At 46.4% G+C, this 18839-nt stretch overlaps 1 protein-coding gene and 1 long non-coding RNA gene across 12 annotated transcripts in view; one reads left to right on the top strand and one right to left on the bottom strand.

The window, feature by feature from the left end:
* The window catches only part of P2RX7 (purinergic receptor P2X 7), a 55413-nt gene that overhangs the window by 15040 nt on the left and 21534 nt on the right, over window positions 1-18839 (bottom strand). For 3 of the 8 annotated variants that reach the window (XM_005572426.5, XM_065524912.2, XM_015431651.4), the window contains exons 2-8: window positions 18606-18774; window positions 17096-17164; window positions 12186-12258; window positions 10659-10755; window positions 7817-7897; window positions 7045-7174; window positions 5619-5755 (exon numbers count right to left, since the gene is read on the bottom strand). In XM_005572426.5, coding sequence (XP_005572483.3) covers window positions 5619-5755; window positions 7045-7174; window positions 7817-7897; window positions 10659-10755; window positions 12186-12258; window positions 17096-17164; window positions 18606-18774 — 756 coding nt within the window. The remainder of the gene's footprint in view (window positions 1-5618; window positions 5756-7044; window positions 7175-7816; window positions 7898-10658; window positions 10756-12185; window positions 12259-17095; window positions 17165-18605; window positions 18775-18839) is intronic. The other 5 variants (XM_065524913.2, XM_074008083.1, XM_074008086.1 and 2 more) reach the window with 3 other exon arrangements.
* Window positions 1-18839, top strand: part of LOC107126795 (uncharacterized) — a 61827-nt gene that overhangs the window by 38468 nt on the left and 4520 nt on the right. The window lies entirely within an intron of this gene.

The following is an 18839-nucleotide window of genomic DNA, read 5'->3' as shown; positions in this document are numbered from 1 at the left end:
TTTTTCAAGAATAATTAAGGAGGCTTAAAATGAATGCTTCATGAAACTTTTAAATCTGCCCCTTCTTCTCACCACATTTTGATGATTGCTTTTAGATAAGGTTACATATAGATATATGTTTTTTCTGAGTTATTTATTCACCATCTAGTTATAAGATGAGGGGAGAGAAGAAAGCAGATGGCAGATGTTCTGCCAAAAAATAGTAAGAAACATCTGAAACTGTTTTTAAAAAACCTCTCAAAACCTGACATTGAAATCGATCAGATGTTCTCAGGCACTTTAGTGCCTCTTTCTGACTAGAGGGAATTAATTTCTTTGCATGTGACTATTTCAAGAGAGCTTTTTCTCCTGATGCTATATTGAGTGATTTATCTTTGTTGTTGTTCTTGTTGTTGTTTGTTTTTGTTTATTGAGACAGGATCTGGCTCTGTCACCCAGGCTGGAGTGCAGTGGCTCGAACACAGCTCACTGCAGCCTCCACCTCTGGGGTTCAAGTCATCCTCCCACCTCAGCCTCCGGGCAGCTGGGACTACAGGTGCAAACCATTACACCCAACTAATTTTAAAAAATTGTTATAGAGATGAGGGTCTCACTGTGTTGCCCAGGCTGGCTTGAACTCCTGAGCTCAAGTGATGCACCCACCTCAGCCTCCCAAAGTGTTAGGATTATAGGTCTGAGCCAATGTGCCCAGCCAGTGATTTGTTTTTTAATACACAAGCAAGTATGCGTCGCCACTGCCTGCCCTGGGCTTGGCATTATCTCCCTATGTGAGTTGGTTTGCCTGGGAAGGTTAACATTGTGTAGTAAGCGTGTGAATTTCTGCTTCCAGTGTCTTGTTATGGTGGCTGTTAAACTGAAGGCAAGAATCACTTAAGGTGACGGCCGTGCGCGGTGGCTCACGCCTGTAATCCCGGCACTTTGGGAGGCCGAGGCAGGTGATCACAAGGTCAGCAGATCGAGACCATCCTGGCTAACATGGTGAAACCCCGTCTCTACTAAAAATACAAAAAATTAGCCAGGCGTGGTGGTAGGCACCTGTAGTCCCAGCTACTGGGGAGCCTGAGGCAGGAGAATGACGTGAACCCGGGAGGCGGAGCTTGCAGTGAGCCAAGATCGCGCCACTACACTCCAGTCTGGGTGACAGAGCAAGACTCTGTCTCAAAAAAAAAAAAAAAAAAATAGGATCACTTGGGGTGAGTGTGTTCAAAGGCAGACTCCTAAGCCCCTCCCCCAAAGAGAGGTTGCAGAAGCTCTGAGATGTTTCTAGGAGTCTGTATTTCCAGTAAAGGTACCAAGTAATTATTCTGATGCAGGTAGTCAGTGGGCAATGCCCTGAGAAACATCGGGCCTTGAAGAAGAATGTTTTTTGCACACTGGAATGGGTTGAGCCCCCTAAATAAGATATGTTCAAGTATCTAATCCCTAGTGGCTGTGATATGACCTTATATAGAAATACAGTGTTTGCAGATAGATATAATTAAGTTAAACATCTCAAGATGAGATTATCCTGGATTTAGGGTAAGCCCGAAATCCAATGACTAGTATCTTTATAAGATAAAGGAGAGATCAAATTGCTTGAGCCCAAGAGGCAGAGGTTGCAGTGAGCCGAAATTATGCCATTGCACTTCAGTCTAGGAGACTGGAGTGAAACCCTGTCTCAAAAAACAAGAAACAAAAAAAAGAGAGAGAGATTAAAGACATAGAGACACAGGGGAGAAGGCCCTGTGAGGATGGAGGCAGAGATTTGAGTGACGCCGCCGTAAAGTTGTGAAAGGCCTGGAGCCACCAGGCGCTGGAAGAGGCAAGAAAGGACCCTCCCGTAGAGCATCAGAGCAAGTGTGGCCCTGCTGACATCTTGATTCCAAACTTCTGGCTTCCAGAACTAGAAGAGGATTAATTTCTGTTGTTTGAAGCGGCCACATTTGTGGCAATTGGTCATAGCAGCCACAGGAAATTAACACAGACACGTACTCCTGCTGGGCCTGAGAAGCGCGTCGTGCGTTCTATGTGGCCTGATCCACTTCACACAGGTCGTGCATGAGCGGAATCACCTCTTCACTGAGTAAGGACATTTCGCCATGGATCGTTTTGTAAGGGACAAAATTCTGTAATGTGATCAACTTCTTCAGCTTCCTATGTTTTAGAAAGTTATATTTTCTGAAATACCTCCTATAACCTATAATTTCCTTCTCTTGTGTGTCTGCTGGAAAATAACTTGTCCACTTACTCAACAGACCTCAACAATTAATTTGTTAATTTATTTATTTAAGTTTTTTTTTTTTTGAGACAGAGTCTCGCTCTGTTGCCCAGGCTGGAGTGAAGTGGCATGACCCCGGCTCACTGCAACCTCCACCTTCCAGGTTCAAGCAGTTCTCCCTGCCTGAGCCTCCCAAGTAGCTGTATTATAGGCACCTGTCACCACGTCCAGCTAATTTTTGTATTTTTAGGAGAGACAGGGTTTCGCCATGTTTGCCAGTCTGGTCTCAAACTCCTGACCTCAGGTAATCCTCCAGCTTCGGCCTCCCAAAGTGTTGGGATTACAGGCATAAGCCACCGCTCCCGGCCCTCAACAATTTATTTTTGGCCAAAGGTTTCTTCTGGTGCTCATTCCAGACAAGAAATGCTCTACCACTTTGTTCTAAAAGAATATTAACATCGTAACTGGCTCAGGCCTTCAGAGGGCTCAGATCTCTCCAGGAGCAGATGTTCTTGGGCTCAACTCAGCCACTGGAAGGACATTTGCTGACACCTGATTGTTCACTGCCCCGCATGCTTCTGCTGACAGCTAAAAAAATACCCTGGAACGGCAGTCAGGGGACCACTCATCCTGTCCTCTCTTCTTAATAATGGCCATGGGCCTATTCAGCAGAGCAGCAGGGGATGCTCAAAAAGTTATCTCAACTGGGAGCTGGTTTCAGTGCCCTGGATGAAATTCCATTGACCCAAAGGAAGCAAAAAGCATCAGCCCACCTTTATGTCAAGGGTTTCAAACTCAAATGCCTACAGGGGCCAGGCAGATGACAGAAATGAGGATGCGGGCCAGGTATAAGCACTAAGGAGTGGCAGTGACAGTGATGAACCAGAAAGCCCAGACTCTTTCTAAGTAGGACCACTGATACTCAGCTCCAGCCCGCAGCCACCATGTAAGATATGGACCTTGGGGTGTCAAATAGTTTAATTTTTTTTATCAAATAGTTTAATTTTTCAAGAAAAGCAGGAAGTCCAAGGTTTTACATAGAATGTCTCAAGTTTTATTTTTTATTTATTTATTTATTTTTGAGACAGGGTCTCACTGTGTCACCCAGGCCGGAGTGCAGTGCAGTAGCACAGCCACGGCTCACTGCAGCCTCAACCTCCCAGGTACAAACAATCCTCCTGCCTCAGCCTCCTGAGCAGCTGGGACCAGAGGTGCATGTGCCCACACCTGGCTGATGTTTTAAAAATTATTATTTGTAGAGATGGGGTCTCCCTATGTTGCCCAGGCTAGCCTCAAACTCCTGGGTTTAAGTGATCCTCCCACCTTGGCCTCCCAAAGTGCTGGGATTACAGGCATGAGCCACTGCACCTGGCCTGTCTCAAGTTTTAAAATATCATGCAGGCCAAAAAACAAAACAAAATAGAAACAGAAACAGAAACACATTTAAGGGGCTGCCTGCCAGTTTATGAGGCTGCTTTGAGTAATATATAAGGAATACCTCCATAACACACAGCACATGCAGAACTTTGCATAAGATCTTTTCTACTGAAGACAGTATTTCAAAGCCCATGAGGAGAACTCCCACCCAAGTTACTTTGGATAATAGATCGGTATGAAAGGAATGATACAATAGAATGGACAGAAGTAGTAGGATCCTTAAGGTAAGAATGGGACTCACTGGAACAATAATAGATGACTTTGAAAAAGAACCAAATAAAAATCCTAGAAATGAAAAGTATAGACCAGGTGCAGTGGCTCACACCTGCAATCCTAACACTTTAGGAGGCCGAGGCAGGTGGATTGCTTGAGCTAGGAGTTTGAGACCAGCCTGGGCAATATAATGAGACTCCGTCTCTACAAAAAAATTTTAAAAATTAGCTGGGCATGGTGGCGTGCACCTGTAGTCCTAGCTACTCAGGAGGCTGAGGTGGGAGGATCGCTTGAGCCTGGGAGGCAGAGGTTGCAGTGAGCTATAATCGCACCAAGTCCACTCCAACCTGGGTGACAGAGTGAGACTCTGTCTCAGAAATGAAACAAAACAAAACATTATAACCATAGATATTTTTAAAAATCTGAAAGCATATGATAAAATGTTTACAACGTTTGATTTAATAAGTCTAGAAATTTATCCTAAGGAAGTAACCTGGAATTCAAACAAAAGTTTATGTGCAAAGATGCACACTGTGGTTATCTGTAATAGAAAAACTGGAAGCAACTCAAATAGTCAATCATGGAGGCATGGGTGAGAAAATCATGAGATGGGAAGGAAGGGATGGAGTGTGAGTGTAGGGTCAGAGTGACGAGGGTTAGAATTATGCAGCATGTATTATCAGCTGTGGGTCTTGGGCAAATCTTCTTCCAGAAACAATAATATCTTTCTTCCAGGGTTGTTGGGAGATTTTAGGGATGGTGACAGGGAGTGCTTGGTATATGGAAAACCCTCCTTGGGCCAGGCGCAGTGGCTCATGCCTGTAATCCTAGCACTTTGGGAAGCCGAGGTGGGCAGATGACTTGAGGTCAAGAGTTCGAGACCAGACTGGCCAACATAGTGAAACCCCGCCTCTACTGAATATACAAAAATTAGCTGGGTGTGGTGGCACATGCCTGTGGTCCCAGATACTTGGGAGGCGGGAGGATCGCTTGAACCCAGGAGGCAGAGGTTGCAGTAAGCTGAGATCGTGCTACTGCACTCCAGCCTGGGCAAACAGTGTGACTCCATCTAAAAAAACAAACAACAAAAACAAAAAACAAAAAAAGAAAAGAAAACACTCCCTGAATTGTAGCAGTTGTTATTTTGTTATTTGTTCACCTACAAAATGGAATGTTATGATCATTAATGTGATGGTTACAAAGAATTTTGAGTGACTGGGGTATGAAAAACCCCACAGAATACCACTATACATACATATATATATATATGTATGCATGCTATGATTTCATAGGAGCTGTATGAAATAATTGGTGCAGATGAGGAAAATTCCCCTGAGGGTTATCATTGATTATTTCAGGGTAGGGGAATTATGGGTGATTTTGATCCCCCTCTATGCTTTTCTGTTTCCCAGTAGTTTGTTTTATAAAGAGTGTGCATCCACCTGTAATCTCAGCTACTTGGAAGGCTGATGCAGGAGAGTCGCTTGAACCTGGGAGGTGGAAGTTTGCAGTGACCGAGATGGCGCCATTGCACTCCAGCCTGGGTGACAGAGCAAGACTCCATTTCAAAAAAATAACTAAATAAAAAATAAACAGTGTGCATCTCTTTGAGAATTTTAAAAAATTATGGAAAAAATTCAGTTATCACCTAGTTCTTAAAGAAAGTCTTTTTTCATTCATCTTGTTGCCTTGGAAACCAAAATTAGTCTCACCAATTGCTGGGAATGAGATTTAGCCACTGGGTGAGTTTGACCTGGGGCCTTGGAGTTACCTGAAGTTGTAGCCAGGGTACAAGGACACGTTGGTGGTCTTGTCATCAAGGCGACGGAAACTGTATTTGGGACGGCAGTGATGGAACCAACGGTCTAGGTTGCAGTCCCAGTAGATCTCAATGCCCATTATTCCGCCCTGAAGGATCAACAAGAGACAGTCTCTGTGGCTGCTGGGTGTGAGTTATGCAACCGCCAGACATCTCCCTGCATAGCCATGATTGCTTGAGATTTTTAGAGGAAAAATGCTGATTGAAGAACCATGTGTACAACCCTATCTAACTCGCACAAGTGTTATTGTGGCGGCCACAAACGCATCTCCTCACTCTCCCTACCCCTGTCTGGGACACACCACTGTTAAACTCAGTGTCCTAAAATACAAATTTCAACAGACCACTCCTGTACTCAGACACCTTTAATGCCCCCCACACCCCCATTAAAGATCAAGTCCAAACTTATTAGACTGGAATTCAGGGCACTCTATCAAATTTATTTTCTGCTTTACCTCCTAGTACTCCCCTAGGGAAAGCTCTTTGCAGATGTGATTACATGAAGGATTTTTTTTTTTTTTTTGAGATGGAGTCTCGCTTTAGTCACCCAAGCTGGAGGGCAAGGGCATGATCTCAGCTCACTGCAACCTCCGCCTCCCAGGTTCAAGCAATTCTACTGTCTCAACCTCCCGAGTAGCTGGGATTACAGGCACCCATCACCATGCCTGGCTATTTTTTTTTGTATCTTTAGTACAGATGGGGTTTCACCATGTTGGCCAGGCTGGTGTTGAACTCCTGACCTCAGGTGATCTGCCCACCTCAGCCTCCCAAAGTGCTGGGATTACAGGCATGAGCCACCGCGGCCATCCTAAATGAAGGATTTTGAGATGGGAGATTATCCTGGATTATCCAGCTGGTCCTTAAATGCCCCCTCTTGTAAATGCCCCCTCTCTTTATAAGACAGAGGCAGAGAGAGATTGGACACAGAAGGGAGTGAAAGTGGCCACTGAGGCAAGATTCCATGCCGCTGGCTTTGAAGAAATGCAAGGAATGCAGCTCCAGAAGGTGGAAAAGCCGAGGAACTGGATTCTCCCCTAAAGCCCCGGAGGGAGCACGGCCCTGGCTCAGGGAAAATCGTCTCCAACTTCTGATCTCTGGCAACATAAGCAAATATGTGTTGTTTTAAGCCAGTAAGCTTTGCTAACTTGTTATGGCAGCCATAGGAAAGGAATACACCAAGTAGCTCTCACTCATAAGATTGTTTTGGGATTTGATGAGGTAGTGTAGGTAAAGCCCTTAGCACAGAGGGTGAATTTACTAAATGCTCAGTAAATGTGAGCCACATTATGAAGACCCAGTGGCCCGGCCTCTTGGCCGTTTGACATCCTCCATCCCCAGACACATAGCCCTACATCCCAGTGTACAAAGCACCACCAACCTGAATTGCCACATCTGAAAAATTATCGCCTGTTTCTCGGAAGATGTCTCCTAGTCGGAAAATGGGACACTGTGGATTCTGAGTCTTGTGGAAGGTACAAGTGATGTTTAAACCAGGCAAGATGTTTCTCCTGTGCATAATTAAAAGCAAACAAACAAACATCTCGAGTGAAAACAGATCTGTCTCTTTCCCAGGAGTGAGCCAGTGTGGTGGAGAGGTTCCATGAAAGCCCCAAACGATCCCTGCCTCCTGGGACCCCTGGGCAGTGGCCTCTCACATTGGACCAGGGTTAATCTGTGTCACCAATGGCATATGGCAGAAGTGTCGCTCCCAAAGACTGTGGCTTCCATCTTGGTTATACTCCTGGTTCCTTCTTGGTTAGACTCTTGGTTACATCTCGGTTATACTCTCGGTTGCTTGCTCTATCTCTCTTGGGTCACTTGCTCTGGGAGAAGCCAGCCACCGTATACCAAGGATACTCAAGTGGTCCTAGGGCGAGGAACTGAGCCCTCCCACCAGCAACTGTGTGAGAGCTTGGAAAAGGGTTCTCCAGCTCCAGTCAAGCCTAGAAATGACTGTAGCCCTGGTTGACAGCTTGGCTACAACCTGACAGACCTTGAGCGAGAACCACACAGCAAAGTCATTCCCAGATTCCTAACCCACAGAAACCATGGGAGACAATAGGCATTTCTTGTTTCAGGCTTCTGAGGTTTGGGATAATTTATTACGCAGCAGTAGATAACTAAGACAGCGAGGCAGCCTGGGCACTTACGTGGTGTAGTTGTGGCCGGGGAAGTCGATATTGTTTTTGATGAGCACGGTGAAGTTTTCCGCACTGTTCAAGAGAGCAGGCCTGGGAGAGAGACATGCAAAATGGCCATTAGTGACGGTGGGGACCGAGGGAGCCTATGGGCCAGTGGGACCAGAGGTTTCTGGTTTCTTGGTTGGTCTTTGGGATGCGTGAAGAGAAATGGATACAGCGAACCTAGTGGGCAAAGCATTCTGAAACTCTCCACAAAGCCCCTCCAGCTCCTCCAAGAAGAAGTTCTCCCTTCTTGAGATCTGATATGGTTTTTCTCTGTGTCCCCACCCAAATCTCATCTCGAATTGTAATCCCCATGTGCCGGAGGAGGGGCCTGGTGGGAGGTGACTGAATCATGGGGCCGGACTTCCCCCTTGCTGTTCTCCTGATAGTGAGTGGGCTCTCCCGAGATCTGATCTGAAGTGCGCGGCACATCCCCCGCAGCCCCCCTCCTGCTCCATCATGGTAAGATGTGTTTGCTTCCCGTTCGCCTTCTGCCATGATTGTGAGTCTCCTGAGGCTTCCTGTTAAGCCTGTGGAACTGTGAGTCAATTAAACCTCTTTTTTTCATAAAGTATTCGGTCTCTTACCGAAAAAAAAGGTAGGTCTTTTTTTTTTTTTTTTTTTTTTTTTTTTTTTTTTTGAGATGGAGTCTCACTCTGTCACCCAGGCTGGAGTGCAGTGGCACATCTTGGGTCACTGCAACCTCCACCTCCTGGGTTCAAGTGATTCTCCTGCCTCAGCCTCCCGAGTAGCCGGGATTACAGGTGTGTGCCACCACACCTGGCTAATTTCTGTATTTTTTAGTAGAGACAGGGTTTCACCATGTTGGCCAGGCTGGTATCGAACTCCTGACCTCAAGTGATCCGCCTGCCTTAACCTCCCAAAGTGCTGGGATTACAGGTGTGAGCCACCGCACCTGGCTAGGTAGTTCTTTGTGTGAGAATGGACTAATACAAGACCCAATGGCATTTACTGTGGCACCTGTCACACTGACATAATTACACATTCAGGTATGTACAGTGGTTGGGACTTGCTCCATATCTGGGACTTGTATTTTACCTAAACCTTAGCAAAGTCTCTTATGCATAGTCACGTATGAGATAAATATCTAACATCTGCTACATGGTGATGGATGTGTTGAATGAATGATTAAATGAACCGTCTTAGCTAATTCATATAATATATGAGAAACTGAAGTTCAGGGAGTTGCTTGCCCAGGTCACATCAAAATCCAGCCCAGCGGCAGGCACACTGGAGATGCAGTTTATTTAATGAGTGAGTTGATGGCGGAGCTGGAACTGAAACCACAGTCAGTCAAGGGCCACTTGTCTTGAACCAAGGACTACCTGAGTGGAGGCTGCTGTATCTCCCAGAACTGGGTGATTCCTTCTGTGACAAAGAAATGCCCTTGACCTAGAAATGAACCCGAGTGGAGCTACTGGCGATTGAGAACCATAAGGGGTGATGCTGCTGAGCGCACCCCCTGTCCCGGCATTGGGAAACCTTCGCCTGAGCCTTCTATGAGCCAGCTTGGGGCAGTTTTCTCTTTGCTCCGCGATGCTGCGGGAATGATCCTGAATCATGTTGGTCTAGAACTGCGCTGTCCAATATGGTAGCCACTAGACATGTGTGGCAATTTAAATTTAAATTAAATGAAAAACTCAGGCTGGGAGCAATGGCTCACACCTGTAATCCCAAAACTTTGGGAGGCCAAGGCAGGAGGAGGATCGCTTGAGCCCAGGAGTTCAAAACCAGCCTGGGCAACATAGCAAGACTCTATCTATCTATTATCTATCTATCTATCATCTATCATCTATCTATCTTTCAAAAATTCAGTAGTCACACTTCATGTACTCAATAGCCACATGTACCTAGCAGCTGCCCTATTGGACAGCACAGATATAGAACATTTCCATCACTGCATAAAGTTCTATTGGACAGTGCTAGTCTAGAACCACCACACTTTCAGGGGCAGATTTTGTGTGTGTGTGTGTGTGTGTGTGTATGTGTAAGCCAGGTTTGGGGCTTACCTTACAATAACTGTACAAGTATCATCTCATTTAGTCCTTACAACAGCCCTATGAGGTTGGTGAAATTATTATTTTGCTTTTACAGGTGAGGACACTGAAACTCAGAGAGGTTAAGCCACTTGCCCAAGGACACACAGCAAAAAGTGTTAGAGCTAGGAATTGAATCCAGGTCTTTCTTTCTCTGCTGAAATACATCAGCCCTTGTGGCTTCTGAGATTTAACATCATGATTTTGTGTATTGAAGCGAAGCATCAATACAAGGGACCACCAAATCTGTATGTCATTGTGAGCATTTAATTTGAGAAAACTTCCTTTACCTCCCCTCTTTTACCCTCCCTCTTCTCCTTTTTCCTCTCCTTCCTCTTCTCTTTCCTTGCTTCATCCTTCCCTTCCATCTCACTCCTTCCTTCCTATCCTTAATCACTCAGTATGGACACTGACAAGTCAGAAGGGACCCTGCTGTGGCACTAGAGGAGGGGGTCTGGGGGTACCCTGGAAGATCTGGGGGAGGGAAGGGGGCCAGGGACACCCAAGGATGCTCAGGGTAGTAGCTATTTACCAGTTGGTACAGAATTGTTATAATAGTTTACCAACCACCAGGGCCCTCCCAGAGACACTAGTTTGTGCCAAGCAGTGCATCCAGAGCGCAGGGGTCCCCAAGCCAGTAGGACCCAGGACTTTGCAGGGCTGTGCTGAGAGGGGAAGGCCCAAGCAGCCTCGGCAAGGCCTCATCTGGTCGCTGCTGAGGGCCACTGTGTCTGTGTCCCCATGCGACTCACCGGGGGGCCTCTCCCACTGCCTCGATGGGGCACCAGGCAGAGACTTCACAGGTCTTCCGGTTCCCTTCATACACTACACACCTTCCGGTCTGAATTCCTATAGGGGCCAAAGCATCATAGAACCACAGATGTGAAAGAACTGTGGAGAGAAAGTTCTCTAGGAGGAACATCATTAACTCAACCCAGGCAAAAGACTAGGCTTTGACCAGGCTTTCCAACCCACGCAGCTTCAGCTTCCATCAAGCCCATCCTAACCACAATGAACACAAGGCAAGGCAAATGAGCGAAACATAATAGAGATCAGACAGAACACAGGAAGACTGTGGATTCTGCTGGCTCTTTTGTTTCTTTACAAGAAAAGGTGCCCATGAGGGGAGCGGAACAGGTGTATGCTCTCACTTAGTATAAATGGACTAGAACATGGCCTCTCCAAAGGGCACAAGTCCCTCAAGGGGTACACAGTCTGTCCAGGATGCGCCAAGCCATGAAATAAGCATGGCGCATCTTCCTGGAGTGTCAGGATGATTAACCAGCTTCCAAGGGAGAATTAATTAAATAGTGAGCAGTGTTAAAATAATCTTTATACCAACTCAAATACACATATAGTATGGAGTAGAATGCAGTAATGGCCATGTGCCTTTTTGTGTGCATTTGCATCATAACCACGGAATTTTTTTTTTTTTTTTTGCAGTATTTTAAAAATTGCCCTGTGCTTTTTTTTTTTTTTTTTTTTTTTTACAGAGTCTAGCTTTGTCACCCATGCTGGAGTGCAGTGGCATGATCTTGGCTCAATGCAACCTCCGCCTTCCAGGTTCAAGTGATTCTCATGTCTCAGCCTCCCAAGTAGCTGGGATTATAAGCACGTGCCACCATGCCTGGCTAATTTTTGTATTTTTAGTAGAGATGGGGTTTCACCATGTTTTCCAGGCTAGTCTCGAATCCCTGACCTCAAGCATCCATCTGCCTCACCCTCCCAAAGTGCTGGGATTACAGGCACGAGCCTCTGCACCCGGTGCCCTGTGCCTTTCTAAGTTAAAACATGAGATAAAGAAATTCTGCAGGTATCACAATAGCACTGTTCTTAGATATAAGTAAAATCAAAAGTAAAACAGTACAAAAAATTTTTGAAAAGTAAAAATTAAAATAAAATAAAAAATTTGCAGGTTAATATGGGTATTACTGCCAGGTTCCCTGGGGGTATAAGTTCATGGTCCTTAACCTTTGATTCAGGGGGAAGTTTAGAATATTCAGATGATACTATAGGCCATGTGATTTTTCTACCGATTAGAACCTGAACCTGCTAGATTTTTAGGAGCTTCTCTCACTGGAAAACTGGAGTCATGTTTACAGTCAGCAGCTGGTCTGCTGGGGACAGAGCCGAAGCATGGGCAGACTCGCCTATGGCTTGGTGATGGTGGAAGAGGACAGCTGAGAGCAGAGGCTGAAGACCTGAACTGGGCATCACAAATGTCACCAAGATGCCTGACCATCCAACCCTAGGGTCTCGGGAAAAGAAACAGAAGGTACCTTTGCTCTGTGGGTCCATCCATCCCTTTTTACAACCCCGGTCAGAGGAACAGAGCGTCCTGCGGGTGGGATACTGCAGATAGAAGGATGAGAGAGTGGGGAGTAAGTGACGTGTGTTACTAAGACGCGGAGAAGAGATTCGATATCCACCAGGATGTGCACACGAATGCTTAGAGCAGCACTGCTCAGAATTGCCAAAAAGTGGAAACCACGCAAGTGTCCACTGACAGATGAATGGACAAATAAAATGTGGTACATTCATACACAGAATCTTATTTAGCCATAAGAAGGATGAAGCGTTGACGCAGTGTACAACATGGATGGACCTTGAGAACATGATGCTGAGTGAAAGAAGCCAGACACAAAAGGCCACACCATGTACGATTCTATTTATAGGAAATGTCCAGAATAGGCATCTATAGAGACAGAAAGCAGATTGGTGGTGGCCAGGGACCAGGGGAAGGGGAGAATGGGGAGTGACTGCTAATGGGTTTGGGGTTCCTTTGTGGGTGATGAAAATGTTCTGGAGGCTGGGCGCCATGGCTCATCACGCCTGTAATGCCAGCACTTAGGAGGTCAATCACCCGAGGTCAGGAGTCTGAGACCAGCCTGCCCAATGTGGTGAAACCCCATCTCTACTAAAAATACAAAAATTATCAGGCATGGTGGTATGTGCCTGTAATCCCAGCTACTAGGAAGGCTGAGGCAGGAGAATCGCTTGAACCCAGGAGGCGGAGGTTGCAGTGAGCTGAGATGGTGTCACTGCACTCCAGCCTGGGTGACAAGAGCAAAACTCCATAAGGAAGGAAGGAAAGAAGGAAGGAAGGAAGGAAGGAAGGAAGGAAGGAAGGAAGGAAGGAAGGAAGGAAGGAAGGAGGGAGGGAGGGAGGGAGGAGGGAAGGGAGGGAAGGAAGGAAGGAAGGAAAAAAAAGAAAAGAAAAGAAAGGAAAATGTTCTGGAATTAGATGGTGGTGATGGTTGCACAACTCTGTGAATATACTAAAAACCACTGAATTGTACGCTTTAAAATAGTGGGGTTTATGGTATGTGAATTATATCCCAATAAAAATGAATAAAAATGGGTAAAGCAGAGGTCTGGGCAGCTAGGAATCACTTTCAGGGATGCTGGCTGGGGTGGAGAACAGGTGGTTTGGTCCAAGTGGCCCTGTGGCTGAAAGGACTAAGCAGGGCAAACAGGTGCAGAGACTCAGCAGGACACATGGAACTGAGAGACATTGGCCAGGACACTCGCCTGGCCTAAGAAAATGAGACCAGCTGGGTCTCAGGGCTGAAGGACAGAACGTGGAAGAGAGAAATGAGCTGCCCTGGTTTATGCATATTTCTCTTCCTGTTTTCTAGGGAGCAGGCTTCATGGCCAGTCTTGAGGAAGCCAGAATATGACATAGGTGTGAAAATAGCCTCTGCTCCTTGTCATCTGTGTAATTTGTGGCTTCTACAGTGATTCAGGCCAAGGACCTAGGTCTTGGACCCAGGTATACCTGGTTCAGCAGTAGCTGCACCATTTTCTAGCTGAGAGACCTCAGCCAACTCACTCACTTCTCTGAGCCTCAGTTTCCTCATCTGTAAAAGCAGGGTGAACAGATTTGCCTTTTTTTTTTTTTTTTTTTTTTTGAGACAGTCTTGCTCTGTTGACCAGGTTAGAGTGCAGTGGTGTGATCTTGGCTCACTGTAACCTCCACCTCCTGGGTTCAAGCAATTCTCCTGCCTCAGCCTCCCAAGTAGCTGGGATTACAGGCACACACCACCATGTCTGGCTAATTTTTGTATTTTTAGTAGAGATGATGTTTTACCATCTTGGCCAGGCTGGTCTTGAACTCCTGACCTCGTGATCCGCCTGCCTCGGCCTCCCAAAGTGCTGGGATTACAGGCATGAGCCACCGTGCCCAGCCAACAGATTTGTCTTGCATGGTTGTTGTGAAGATTAAATGAGTTATGAAAAGAAAGAGTTTAGCACATAGTACATGCTCAATGTATGTTTCTTGTAGTTTTCAAATTCTCTCATGATCTCTTTATTTCCCAGGCTGCCTTAGTTACATGGTATGCCGTTGGTCTCCTCCCCTTGTGACTCCCCAGATTAGACTATGAACCCTTTGAATACAGAGCAAAGGTCATATCTTTGTAGCCCAAGTGCCTGGCAAATAGTAGGTCTTGATAGTCATGGAAGGAATGAATGTGTGATCATTCACTGTGGCTCATGGAAAGTTACATTTTCATTATCAACTGGAGATGAATCTCAGGAAAGAAGAGAAATCAATTTTATTTTGCTCTCCAAAAGGAATTCTAAAATTAAAAAAAAAAAACAAACAGCATTAGTTTTGTTGTAATCTTCTCTTTTGTGATTGTTGCATGGATTAAAGATGGCCACAAATTCTTGGTCACTTTCCCCATTGAGAGGTGGAGTGTTTCCTCTGCTTTCTGAAGCTGAACCTGTGCTGTGACTGCAAAACCAATAGAAGCAGCAGAAGGAATGCTGTTGCCAGTTCCAGGCCTAAGCCTTAAGAAGGCCAGGAAGCTTCTATTTTTTTGTTTTGTTTTGTTTTGTTTTGTTTTGAGGAACCTGAGCCACTATTGGAAAGTTTGACTACCCTGCTGGAGAGACAATGCAGAGAGACCTTGAAGAGAGGGAAACTCTTAGGGGTTCCCAGAGAGGAAGAGATGTCTAGCTATCCCTGGGTGCCAACTGAAGCTCCAAGGGATGCCAACCCCAGCTGCCATCCGACTGCAGCTCCTTGAGAGATCCCTAGTGACACCAGTAGAAGAACCACCCAGCTGAACTCAGTCAACCACTGAACTGTGAAAGTTAATAAAATGCTTGTGTTAAGCCCACCATGATCAGGGTAGTTTGTTTTGAAGCCACAGGTAACTGGAGCAAATATCTATTCAGGTTGGTGTGTAACTGGAACTTGGTCATATTTACCGAGACAACCAGAGATAGAAGGGTGTTGATGGGCAGAGAGGAGGTGAATGTCCAATTAGACCAGCCCAAACCAGCCTGGAGTGCAAGTTAAAATCCCAAAGAGTCACATGTGCTCTCTGGGCTGGCAGTGCCTCCACGGAGCCTGTTGGGTTCCAGCCACTCTGAGTGACATTCCATCTGAGGAGTAACATGTCATTTGAATCATAAGAGCTGACATTCACTAAGTGCTTATAAGGTACCATGCCTTGTTTTAAGCACGTCACAGGTATTCACTCATTTGTTTCAATGATCTGAACAGCTAGGTTTTGTTCTCAGCCCCATTTTATAGATGCACACAACTTGGCACAGAGAGGTGAAGAGTCACCTGCCTGAGGTCACAGAGCTAAGAATTTTAAGTTTTGAACCTTTAGCAGTCTAGCTTCTGAGCCCAGGCTGTTAATCTCTGGGCTATCCTAACTCTCTTTCTTCCAAGTCTCAATAACTCCAAAAGTGTCTTTATGTATACACGGGGGTGGAGTGTGGTGTAGAGATGACCAAAGGATGGGACAAAAGAGAACCAGGGCCCCCAAACTGGATTGGAGACAGAACACTGCTGGGAAGGGAGACAGAAGGGAGGGCTTGGCTGGCCTGGCTGTCAGAGATTTCACCTGAATGGCAGGGAGAGTTAAGGGGCGATGAGGACAAAACAAACAAAGAAAGCTCTCCTTTTAGGGGGAGTGTTATCAAGATAGACACCAAGGGAATGTTATGCTGGTTCTGAGTTTGGGTACAAATGATGGCAAAGACTGTACTCTAAGAGAGCACTTTTGCCCAGAGTTCCTGGACACTCAGGAAGCTAGACCTTGTTGCCAGAGTGGGCCCGTGAGCAAAACCCCACCGGCAGGGCTGGGCCTACTCACCAGTGGAGGATCTGGCTGGGTACCACCAGCGTTGCTGCAATTGTCAGTGCTGGGAATGGTCCTTGGTACAGCACAGTTACGTTACCTGAGAGGGGAGGCTGGGAGGTTGGGAGTTACCGCTAATGCCTAGCAGTAACATGCTGGTATAGATAAACTTAGCTGGTTTTCATCTTGAAGAGCAGAGAGCAGGATGGTGAGGTACAGAATAGGACAAATACAGTTTTTGTTTTGTTTTGTTTTTAGAGACAAGGTCTCACTATGTTGCCCAGGCTGGTCTTGAACTCCTGGGCTCCAGTGATCCTCCTGCCTTGGGCTCCCAAAGTGCTGGGATTATAGGTGTGAGCCACCGTGCCTGGCCCAGAATAAAACAAATATGATTTGATAGGGAAGAAGCTCTTCCAGAAAGAGGCAGCATTGTGGAGAGGGCAGAGCCAAGTTGGGAAAGATTGTCTGGGTTGGTGGCAGGGAACTATGGGGGCCCATGCACCTGATGGAGAGGCTGAGACTCTAAGAAGTGGGTGAATGAGCAAGAGAGCTGTGTGCCAGGGTTTTCCAAAACTGGCCCTGCAGACAGTTAACTGTGAACCATAGTAAGAGAAGCTGTGAGTGAGGACACTCAGGTCCTAACCCTGGCTGTGCCTGCAGCAAGCTGTGTGACCCTGGGGAAGTCACAACCTCTCTGAATCTGTGTTCTGGTTTGTAAAATGCCATTTTCTCCTAAAGTCATTGTGAGCCTCAAATCAAATGTGAAATGTTGTGCAAATGCCAAGAATCACCATTGTCATAAGCTGCGAAGAGAGCCAGAGATAGAAAGAGCAGGGTTGACGTCTGCACGGGTCCCTAGTGCTAGAACCGGAGACTGAGGCAGACAGACAAAGATCCGGTGGCCATGGAGAGACACTGCCATGTGTTCTCTCCCTTCCTCCACTCAGCCCAGCCCTACCCCAGAAAAGAGGCAGGTAAATATTTGTGGGCTGAAATACACCCCAGGGTCCTAATTTCTGCTTCTTCTGACGTGCATCTCCCCCAGGAACTCTTACGACCTGACCCACCACTCCAGGTCCCCTCCTTACCTCGGGACATAACCGCTGCTCTTGGCCTTCTGTTTTGAGAAAGTTTGTCATCACGAAGAAAGAGTTCCCCTGTGGAGAAAGAGAGGCTAAAGAAATGCAAAGCCTTTGAAAAGAGAACTACTTGATTATAATAATCCAGCTTGCTGGGCGAACCTCTCCACTTTTCTAAGCTTCTAGAAATCAGGGTCTGTGGGCAACTTGGAATATGCCGAGTGCTTAATATCAAAGCTGGACGGGCAGCCCTGCTGAGCTGAGGGAGGGTGAAGGAGCATTTGCATGAGTTGAGGAGTCATTTACCACTGCAGTCTCAAAAGCAGCCTTTTCGTGTTTTTTTTTTTTTAACACAGTAAAATCTCATTAAATTGAAACTCAAGAGACCTGAGGAGGCGAGGGTAGGGGAGCAGGCTTCACTGGAACACTGTTCAGATTTTCCCGGACTTTAATGAAAGGCACTAGGGCATCCCACCACCCGAGCAATCACAGGATTTTAATGACCGGCTGTTAGAAACAAATAGATAGCAACGTGGGCTTTATAGGGTTTTGCAAAGCATTTTAGCTCCCCAGGCCACAAACTTGCCCCTTCGTCCCTCCTGCCCCCTTCTCTGTTTTTTGGCCTCCTCAACCCTACTTTAATTTCTCCTTTTTGGCAATTCTGCTTTCATTTTCCCTGCTTGCAAATTTAGAAGTCACACGCCTTCTTTCAGTGACAGATGCCTTTCTTCTTTTTGTCATTTACATCCTTTCTTGGTGGAAAAATGTACCCAAGAATGGTCTCCTGGAGTCGTTTTTGTTGATAGAACGCCACACAATCTAGAAGGGCTGGTACTCTTCGGTAGAAAGTTCTCTGTCCTTCTTTTTTTGTTGTTGTTTTTTTTTGTTTTTTTTTTGTTTTTTGAGATGGAGTCTCGCTCTGTCGCCCAGGCTGGAGTGCAGTGGCGCGATCTCGGCTCACTGCAAGCTCCGCCTCCTGGGTTTACGCCATTCTCCTGCCTCAGCCTCCTGAGTAGCTGGGACTACAGGCGCCCGCCACCGCGCCCGGCTAATTTTTTGTATTTTTAGTAGAGACGGGGTTTCACCGTGGTCTCGATCTCCTGACCTTGTGATCCGCCCGCCTCGGCCTCCCAAAGTGCTGGGATTACAGGCGTGAGCCACTGCACCCGGCCGAAAGTTCTCTGTCCTTCTAAATCTAGGCAGACCTTGCTGGCTTGGTGGCTGTGCCTCTAAAAAGCTGCATATAAATCAAGTGTGAGTGAATCAAATCCTGTTTTCAATGTACCAGGACATGCGGCTATTTTGAGAAACCCTGTAGGACTTGATAAAGCAAAGGATCATCTCCTGGATCTCACCCAGATTTGCAATTTTTAGGTTTTCTCAGTTGAGATGTTCACAGAGCTTTTAAAATAGGGCCAACGTTTTTTCTGGAGTGAGGCTCTAGATCCTAGGGGGAGGGAGCAAGGCCCTGGCGATGGTGACCAGCGACGAGCCTGGGAGAATGCTACAAGGTGCTTACCTGCAAAGGGAAGGTGTAGTCTGCAGTGTCAAAGACACTGTGCACCAACTTCTTCACTCCATTCTCCATGATCTCCTCTTTCACCTCTGCTATCCCCTTCACCTTAGTGTGCACAGAACTGATGACAGGCTCTTTCCGCTGGTACAACTTGTCACTCACCAGAGCAAAGCTAAATGGCAGACATGGGAAAGCATCAATGGGAGGCATAGCACAGCGGGTTGGGATGCAGGTGCT

The sequence above is a fragment of the Macaca fascicularis genome, chromosome 11 (assembly GCF_037993035.2).
Source record: "Macaca fascicularis isolate 582-1 chromosome 11, T2T-MFA8v1.1".
Lineage (NCBI taxonomy): Eukaryota > Metazoa > Chordata > Mammalia > Primates > Cercopithecidae > Macaca > Macaca fascicularis.
The sequence above is the reverse complement of the archived record's forward strand: the minus strand, read 5'-3'. Positions and strand labels throughout refer to the sequence as shown.